This window comes from Molossus molossus, unplaced genomic scaffold (genome assembly GCF_014108415.1).
Source record: "Molossus molossus isolate mMolMol1 unplaced genomic scaffold, mMolMol1.p scaffold_m16_p_4, whole genome shotgun sequence".
Lineage (NCBI taxonomy): Eukaryota > Metazoa > Chordata > Mammalia > Chiroptera > Molossidae > Molossus > Molossus molossus.
The window spans coordinates 32182640-32193028 of NW_023425377.1; the positions used below are offsets into that span (position 1 = coordinate 32182640).

Genomic DNA, 10389 nt, shown 5'->3' on the forward strand with positions numbered 1-10389 from the left:
TGTTATTAATTGAGAGTATACTCTTGGTACCAAACAGAAAATCAAAATCAAAATCTACACTTAGACATTCAGCAGGAATGAGAGAAAATTTTAAACGCCACCAGAGAGAATACAGACATTTCCTAAAAAACAATGACAATCTGTTGACAAAATTTCTCATTAGCAACAATAAATTTCAGAAGACAGTATGTTTCAACACTTTGGTTTGTACATTTATTTTAAGTGGAAGACTCCCCCTGCCCCCAACGTCCTCTCCCTTTTTTCCTCACTCCTGGGTTCAGTGTTTTGATATCACAGCTCACATCAGAGATATTTTCAGTGTTCATTGTCTGTATCCACCATTCTCCCTTGGTCTCAGGCTTGCAACAAGTTATGACCTAAGGAATAGGTAGACAACATTTTATGCAATTTCCCTTTTCTAATTACCCAAGGGGCCTAATTGCTTATTTTGCATTTAAGTAGTAAGCCTGGCTCATGTCCATTGTTTAGACTGAAACACTTTTGTCTTTATTACACTGCTGGAAAAATCTTCTGACCTTCATTGCCTTCATCTAAATACAAGATTAGAACTCCCACAACTTTAGTCTGGCTCACCACTTTCCTTTTTACTTGTCATCTATTTAGATAATTATCTTTTAAAAATATATGTTTTTATTGATTTTTAGATAGAGAGGAAAGGAGAGGGAGATAGAAGCATCAATCAGCTGCCTTCTGCACGACCCCCACCAGGGCCTGGCCAGGAATCAAACTGGTGACCTCCTGGTGCACAGGATAATGTTCAATCCATTGAACCACACCAGCCAGGATAGATGCTTATCTTTTATTTGAGCCTTATTATACTTTTGCTTTCTTCTTTTTGTATTTTATATATCACTATAATTTATTGGAGCAGAGTAAGTAAATCAAAGCATGGACTTACTCTCCTATAATCCATTTCTTGTGAAGAGTTAGCACACACTTTAAAATGGAATATATACTTTTGATTTTTATTAATCACCTCCACTACAGGAATAATGGTACAAGTCAAGAGACTTCAAAACTAATGCTCAAATTGCATAGTCAATTTTCTATCATTCATTTTATTGCATCATTTTATAAGTAACTTAAACATTTGATGTATTCTTTAGCCTGCACAAAATAACTCAAAATATAATATTAAACAAAGGGCTAACATGAATAATAACTTAAATTTGCAACTTACATAGATTTCTATAATTTTATACTAACAACTAAAATTACTATTTTAGAAAATCTTTACTTTTTAATATGTCCCCAAATAGATGAATCCTTTTTTTTTTTTGGTACGTGCCCCTAGTGGGAACCGAACCTGGGACTCTCTGGTCTGCAGGTGAACGCTCCAACCGCTGAGCCAAACCGGCCAGGGCCATATGTCCCCAAATAAAATAGCATCCTGACACCTGACAGATGACATCTACATTATATTTAGGAATTAGGAGGTGTTCGTACCATAAGGAAATTTGAAAATACTATTATTAACATAAATATTCGTGAGTCTTTTCTAGTCAAACCCTATTCTTTCCAGATAAGGCAATGTAAAACAAGAAAAAATAAAAATTACTTGGTAAGAGACAAGCAAGAAAATGTTAGAAGCCAGATCTCCTTGTTTCTGAGGCAGCGCTCTTTCCACCACTGAGGTAGCATCTCACGCGTACTCTTCATCCCAATCACCTAGTCTCCTTTTCAGTGAAAGAACAATGATAAATATCCTAGATAGAAACACTTAATAACGATTTCCCAGGATTTGGAAATAGAAATGTACAAAGATATATGGGAAATAGAAGAACTGTTAGTAGTAAAAGGTGAAAGCAAGTAGTAGAGAGATTATTTTTATCTAGGTAAATTTATTACAAAAAGGTTACCTGAGAAAATGTTTCTTTTTTGTCTTCAGGTAAAGACTGAGGTGCTGACAGAAAATCCTTTTTCTCACAGCTCTCCTGGCTGATGAGCGTGTCTGCATAGTTGGGTTGCGGGAAAATCAGGTGACTCTTCCTCGAGTCCGAGCTGAGCGAGACCTCATGGGAATAGGTCTGCAGGAACGCCCGCACCCCGTCCACGCCCAGGAAGTGCGAAGCGGGCACGCCCTCCAACCTGTCTCCCGAAGCCTGGAGCAGACGTGACGTGTGCCAGCGCCGCAGTCTGAGCGCCAGCAGCATGATGACAAAGGCGAGAAAAACGCAGGAGACAGCGGCTACTGCCACCACCAGGTACAGCGTAAGGCTGGAGTCATCAGGGTCAACGGAGGGCTCCAGATTACCCAGGTCAGCCAGGAGGTCTGGGATACTGTCAGCCACGGCCACGGTGAGTGAAACAGTGGCTGAGAGAGGGGGCTGGCCGTGGTCTTGGACCGCCACCACCAGGCTCTGCTTGAGCGCATCTCTGTCCAGCAGGGCCCGCGCAGTGCGCACCTCGCCCGTGTGCAGCCCCACCGCGAAGAGCCCTGGTTCGCTGGCTTTAAGCAGGCGGTAGGACAACCAGGCGTTCTGGCCTGAGTCTCTGTCCACTGCCACGACCTTGGTCACCAGGTACCCAGGTTCTGCGGAGCGGGGTGCCAGCTCCATGCCGGTGGAACCATCAGTAGGGAGAGCAGGATACAGGATTTGGGGCGTGTTGTCATTCTGGTCTAGCAGGAATATGCTCACGGACACGTTGCTGCTAAGCGGTGGGTCCCCGCTGTCACGCGCAGTCACTCTCAATTGCAGGTCCCGAAACTGCTCATAGTCAAAAGATCGCAGAGCGTACAGGACGCCGGTGTCTGCGTTAATGGAAACGTAGGAGGACAGAGGTGCCCCCTGGATGGTGTCCTCTACTAGTGAGTAAATAACACGTGCATTCTCATCGCTGTCAGTGTCATGGGCTGTCACAGAGAAGATGGAGGCTCCTCTAGGGTTGTTTTCCGGTATGCACGTGGAGTAAGAGTCCTGGGTGAAGGCAGGGGGGTTGTCGTTGATATCTGTCACTTGCAATGAAATGTGCATTTCAGTAGATAGAGTTGGAGTTCCCTGATCTGTTGCTGTTACTGTGATGTTGTACCTGGAGGTAAGTTCTCTGTCCAGTGTTCTTTCTGTTACTAAACGGTAGTAATTATCATCTAACTTTTCTAATTTAAAGGGTAGATTTTCAGGAATGGAACATGTAGTGTGACCATTGTCTCCAGAGTCCTGGTCATGCACATTGATAAAAGCAATTATGGTTTCAGGAGGAAAGTTTTCTGGGACTGCAGTGGTGACAGAGGTGATGGTCACTTCTGGGGCATTATCATTTCTGTCCAGAACTTTGATCAGCACCTTAGTTCGAGACATAAGACCTGCACCATCCTGAGCTTGAATTTCCATTGGATAAATTTTGTATTCTTCAAAATCCAAGGGTTCTTTATTTGATATTTTTCCTGTGTAAGAATCCAATTGAAATATTTGAGCTACTTTTTGGTCTATATTATGAAAGGAGTATGTTACTTCCCCATTGGCTCCTTCATCTGGGTCGGTGGCTTTTACTGTGAGCAGCCGAGTGCCCAGTGGCACGTTCTCTGGGACACTCATGTGATACTCTGATTGAGTGAATTCTGGAGGGTTGTCATTTGCATCAACTACCTGAACACGAATTCGGAGGGTTCCAGAATGTCCTGGGTTGCCCCCATCAGAGGCTGTGAGGAGGAGGTGGTGGACAGCTTCTTCTTCCCTATCCAGGGGACTCTGAAGCACCATCTCTGGGTGTTGGAACCCATCAGCTCCTTGTTGCACATCCAGGGAGAAATGAGGGTTGGAGCTGAGCTGGTAGCTCTGGAGTGAATTAATACCCACATCAAGGTCTTGCCCAGAAGGCAGGGGAATCCTTGTACCTGGAGTGGTTAGCTCATTCATTTTAAATTCCAATTCCTCTAACTGGAATTGGGGAGTGTTATCATTAATATCCATTATTTCCACTTCAACAGGGAAAAGCTTCATTTTATCCTCTACCAAGATGTTAAAACTCACCAGACACTGCTCGATCTGAGCACAGAGCTCCTCCCGGTCTATCCTGCCCGCGGTGACCAAGCTGCCGCTTCGCAGGTTAAGAGCAAAGAGCTGCGTCCTACCTCTGGAGACGATGCGGACTCCGCGCTCTGCCAGCTCCTGGGGTTGTAGCCCCAGGTCTTTGGCGATATTGCCCACGAAGAAACCTTCCTCTGTCTCTTCTGGCACCGAGTAGCGGATCTTTCTGGCCCGGGCTTCCAACAGCAGCCCCAGAAAAAGGACCAGCAGGACCAGTCCGCTGTAGCCGGGCAGCTTCACCCAAATCTCCATTGTTTTATCGCTTCACAGTTTTCTCCCAGTCCGGTACCAAGGGTATTTGTTCTCTGCTCTTTTGAGCCTAAATTAACTGAATTTTCAGGAGAATTCAGAGCGGAAAGTGGAACAAGGATCTCGGCAGCCTCCGAGAAACCGTTTTCGATCTGGTGGTGATGGAGGTTCTAAGAACCTTTATTTTTTTTTTTCTTTCTTCCTTTTTTTTGGTGGGGGATGTGCGCGCGCTGCCAGTATCTCCCAGATTGGTGAACAGCGGCGCCTAGAGTCATAATCAGTTACTGCACTCTTTTGTAATAAACGTTCTAATTCACCTGATCTATCTATCCTCAAGTTTTAGTTTATTTGTTAAGGAAATAATTAAGCATTGTACAATACATGTATGAAAAGTATAAACTACTATTCCACTTAATTAATCATATCTAAGTGTTACTAAATTGCAATATACAGTAGAAACCCAGTGTTCCCAAGCTATCTGCTTTCCCTGTTTGCTTTTCAGGGATTATCACAAAGAGGATAAAAATCATCCTTCCACTCTGTAGTATGTGTTGACCACTTGATAATTTCTCAGATTACATATAAGAGCAACTTTTCTGTGAGGATGAACAAAATTAAAGGGAAAAACAAACTTAAAATATAAGCCAGACTTATAAAAAATTGGACTGTCCCATTTGCTCTCCATTGTGCTTTGAATATTTATCAGAAACCTTGGCATTTTTAAGGCTATGTTTACTTCATCCTCATTTTTCATCTTTTTCTGAAGTGTCTATGTATTATGTGGATTTTAAAAGATCTTTAATATGGGCTTTAAAAAAAGACCTTTAGTTCACCCAAAAGTAATATATGTTGAATAAAATAACATTGGGTTCTTGAAATTTCACTAGAAAAATGTCACATTGATGCTTAATTTAGACTTCAAATTTAAGAGACACAGAAGTAATGATATTATTCTTCAAAACTGAAAAGAAAAAGACTGCATCTTTGTTTTTAGACAAGCTATTAGGATAATAAGTATTCTCCTATAAGCACACTCAGTGATTTCTCCAAGAGAAGCTGGTTTTCTTAAATAGCAGGATTTTTAGACTAGATTGTCTTTCTTCTTTTACTTATGAAAAATTAGTAAAAGGTTACTAAGTAAAATGTCTCAGGCTTAGAGTGATTTATTTATTTTTACCCAAAACTTAGGAAAGCATGGTCTCTGAATTCCAGAGGTTGACATTTTAAGAAACAAATTGGACCAGATGTTGGCAGCCAACCATGACTGCCATGACACCATGACTGAGAAGAATCTGGAAAAAGATGAAACAAAGGAATTAATCAAAAGCCATAAAAATATTTCTTGCAAGAATAATTTTGGTCCTATTTAACAAAATCTACAGTTTCTCATCTTCTCAAAGGCAAGTACATGGAGCTCAAAGGCAGAAACTTAAAGATGCAGTGAGCCTTCTTCAATATTGCAAGGAAAGAACTCTTTAGCAGGAAATACCCTTTTTCAGAACACACTAATAGGCACAGATCTGTCCCCAAATGAATTGTCCAAGTTAATGAGACAAATCAAAATATACATTAAAACTAGCAAGTAAACTTATAGAGCTCTCCTCCTACACCAACAAGAAAAAACAAGCTGAATTGATTTGTAGCAGGATGATCTTTATGAAATAGAAGGTTAAAACTCACACATATACATCTGGATCCAATGTAATATTTAAGCCTTCATTGCTGGCACTATAGAGAATATCCAGATGAAGAATGTTTCTTGAGTTAACTTGAAATTAAGATTTTGCAATATCTAAAGCCACACACAGATTGTAGGAATAGGAAAAATCTCTCTTGCTGCAATGGGAGCAACTCCAAATTCAGGCTTGGACCAGAGACCAGGCTGAAAGCAGGGCTGGAGGAGCAATGCAGGCAGAGGACGATGGTCAGTCATTAGAGGAGGGAAAGCACCGAGATTAGGCCAAGGCCACTACAGCTCTTCCTGCCTGGAGGTAGGTGTTGAGCTATTGCTGAGGTCTGGCAGCAACTCATGCAAACTGTAGTCAAAGACTAGATGCAGCATGACCTATGTCGCCATTGCACAGGATGACCTGGAGAGCAGCATTTCTGTCACCCATAGAGCTACAGTGCATCCCTAGGTTTAAGAGTTGAAATTGGTGGTCTGAAACATGTCATAGAACAGCCAGGCATTGCACCCAAGTCAGCATCCACCTTGGTACCAGGTAGCCAGATAGCACAGGGCATGGTACCACACTGAAGAGGGCTGTGACTTCTATCTGCAGCTCCTGGCATAGCATTCTCTGGGCATGGTGGTGGTCCACCAATACAGACAGGCTCAGGATGACACTGAAACCAGCTGAACCGTGGTCATGAACCCATACAGTCAGCTCAAAGGTAGGCTGCAGTGAACACCACTGTGCTCTGCGCTCACCCACATATCAGACAACAGTGCCAGCAGCACTGTGGAAGGGTGGCTGGTCAGAAAGAAATAGGAGGCACTTAGGACCCCAAATATAGGTTAGAAGCACTAATGTATGTGATGGAAGTAGACGTTCCCAGTCTCCTGAACTATACAGTAGGTCTGCTGGAAAATCAGAGCATTTTTGTTGATGTGGGTTATATGCAGAGTGATATTTGTGCTGGAGGACAGCTTGTCCTTGTCTATGACTTTGATGGTGACATTGTACTTCAGAATCTGCTTCCAGTTTAGAATTCCTTGTCAGTAGCTTAAAAAAATTACACAGTAATTTTTAGAGGTGAATTGTTTGATGGTGTATTTATTACTTTCTATAATATCTTTCACTTCTCCAATTAAGCAAGGTTTCTCAGTTCTGTATTTTTGGTTAGGGTAACCACATTTCTTGCCTGTAATACAACTAGACACTCAGCTGAAAGCCGCCTGTATTGCATTATAGTTCTCAACCTCTATTTCAGCTAGCTTTCTGAAATGGTTCTTTAAACTGCCTCCAGTTTTCTCTTCTACCCCATAATTTAACTGTTAGTCTTCTAAGTCAAAGCTGGTGCTGTCGTTATTGAGCACTAAGTATATATTATGTATGCTCTGTGAGACTGTGTGAAAAGTGTAGAATTCTACCTTAAGGGTAAATTCTAGGTCAGTGGGATCACCTCAAGATTGCAGGAGGTGGAAGGCAGGTTCTCCTGCAGAAAAACTCTGCTGTACTCCTTGTGGCTCAGTATGGGAGGACTGGCATTGCCATCCAAGACCTGCATTTTCCCCTCCTGAGCTGTTCTGTCCCCTCCCCACCACTAAGTGGTGGCAGCTCTGCTCTTCTGGTCCAGATTTCTCCAACAGCAACCAGAATATTCACTGCCCTAATGCTCTCTTTTACTTCTGGGGGCAAGGAAGATAGTTACTGAAACTGATCTAATTAATTCAGAGAATTACTTGCAGTGTCCAAATGTACTGTGGTTTAGGAGGAAACTTTGCTTCTATCAAGATATTTTCTAGAATTATCAAAACAAAATGTCCGCCCTAAAAGCCATAAGTTATTTATATCCAGGATGAGTGTCTCTCTATGAAAAGCATTTCTAGGATTTCCAGTGAAGGTCTGAGATTCATGGGGCCTAGGAGCTTCCTTTGGCATATCCGCTTGATTTATCCTGTCATTCTCCATTTCATCCCTGCTCTCTTCGCCTCCGGTAAAGAAAGGCTTCTCACCACTCACCCATGGTTCTGGTTACTGAGATGCATATCTTTGGCGAGATCTCCCACTTCTACACCTGTGGCCATTGCTTCTGGATTTCCTAGTGGATCTGCTGCGTAGGCTGAACAAAGACGTCAGGAAAGGAAAAAGCACTTGCTGCACTCAGCGCGCCTTCTCCCAATGCTGCTTTTCAGATCCGAGTACACCTCGCTGCGGTTGTTCCGGGATTACAAAGGGGTTCTGCAAAGAAAAGGCAGCTCCTCACTCAGGATGATTAAATATCCCAACGTTCCTGATCCAGATATTTGGAAAAGACTGCGGGAGAGATGGCACGCAGAGTCCGCTCCGGATGTGTTTCTCCAAAGTCGGCGGGGATCGCTGCGTCAGAGTCGCCAGTGGATTGCTTTGCTTCACTCCACCCACGGATTGGCCGACAGCGGCACCCAGAGGCCCAGACCGACATTTATTTTCATTTCTAAAAGCCCCAGCAGGAGACTGTATTTGCTTTGTTTTCAGGACTTATTTTAGAATACCAGTCATTATATTTTGTGGACAAAATATCAATAAAAATGGTCTCTTCACAAAATTTAAATCAAACGTTTTAATTTATTAAAATGCATATCGACTTAAAATAAGAATTCTTACAGAATTTTCCCTCTCTACATTTCCTTTTAAGTAGACAATATATTTTGAAGCTTCTTTTCCTCAAGAAAACTTTTTACTAAGCAATTGTTCATTGTTAACTGAATTTCACATCACAGAAAGAAATTCTCACTGTAAAATCTACAATATAAAAGAAATTTTCACTATAAAAAGGAATAAAATACTAATAAAAATGTTAAATCACCAGTATTTGCATTATATAATTACTGATTTAAATAATTTATATCATATGCCTATTCATACTTTCAAAATACATATATAATTTTTTTATTGTGGTAAAATATACCTGACTTAAAATTTACCATCATAATCATTTTTAAGTGTACATTTCAGTGGTATTAAATACATTTATAATGTCCTGCAAACCATCACTACCATCTATTTCCATAATTCTTTTCATCTTGTAAAACTGAAACCTATACCTATTAAATGATAACTCTTCATTCTCCCCTCTCTCCATCCCCTGGCAAACACCATTCTACTTTTTATTTCTATGATTTTGACCACTCAAAATACCTAATATAAATGGAATCATGCAGTATTTATCTTTCTGTGACTGTCTTATTTTGCATAGCATAGTATCCACAAGGTTCATCTATGTTGGAAACATATATCAGAATTTTCTTCCTTTTTAAAGCTGAATAATATTCCATTGTATGTAAACACCACATTTTGCTTATCCATTCATCTGTTGATGGACATTTGTGTTGCTTAAAACTTTCAGCTATTGTGAATAATGCTGCTAAGAACATGGGTGTACAAATATCTCTTCAAGACTCTGCTTTCAATTTTTTGGGGTATACATCCAGATGTGGAATTGCTGAGTCATATGATAATTCTATGTTTAAGGTTTTGAGGAATCACCACACTGTTTTCCACAGTGGCTATACCATTTTACCCACCAAAAGGGCACAAGGATTTCAATTACTCCCAATCCTTGCCAACATTTGTTATTTTCTATTTTTTCAATAGTAGCCATCCTATTGGGTGTGAGGTAGTATTTCATTGTTGTTTTGGTTTGCATTTTCCCAGTGATTAGTGATGTCGAGGAGCATCTTTTCATGTGCTTTGCTTATTGGTCATTTGTATACTTATGGAATTACATATATACTATTATAATCTTCCAAGTAATTAGTTCTTTCATGGATACTACTGGTTGCCTCTATAGACTGAATATTTGTGTCTCCCCACCCCAATTCATATGCTGAAACCTAATACCCTCTGTAATGGTATTTGGAGGTAAAGCTTTCGGGAGGTGATTAGGTCATGACTGTGGAGTCCTCATAAATGGTATGAATGGCCTTATATTTTTATTTTTTATGTATTTATTTATTTATTTATTTATTTTTTATCCTCACCCGAGGACATTTTCTCATTTTTTTGTTCAGGTAGAGTGGGAGGGAGAGAGAGGAACACAGAGAGAGAGAGAAACATCGATGTGAAAGGAACACATCGAGTGGCTGCCACCCGCACGACCATCCAGGGCCGGGGACAAACTGCAACTGAGGTACGCGCCCTTAGCGGGAACCGAACCCAGGTCTCTCAGGACCGCAGGTCGACGCTCTAACCGCTGAGCCAAACCGGCCAGGGCTGAATGGCCTTATAAAAGAGGATACAGAGAGCCCCCACACAACTTCCAGCATGTAAGATTACAGTGAAACGGCTACTGTCTATAAATATGGAAGCCTTCCAGCAGACACCAAATCTGCCAGTGTCTTTAACTTGGACTTCTCAGACTCCAGAACTGGGAAATAAATTTCTGT

General features: G+C 41.3%; 1 protein-coding gene across 1 annotated transcript in view; it reads right to left on the reverse strand.

Annotated features, from left to right (window-relative positions):
- Positions 1–4412, reverse strand: part of LOC118616167 (protocadherin gamma-C4) — a 182207-nt gene extending 177795 nt beyond the window's left edge. Inside the window, exon 1 of the mRNA XM_036241589.1 lies at positions 1881–4412. Coding sequence (XP_036097482.1) covers positions 1881–4301 — 2421 coding nt within the window. The 5' untranslated portion in view covers positions 4302–4412. The remainder of the gene's footprint in view (positions 1–1880) is intronic.
- Positions 4413–10389: the final 5977 nt, after the last annotated feature.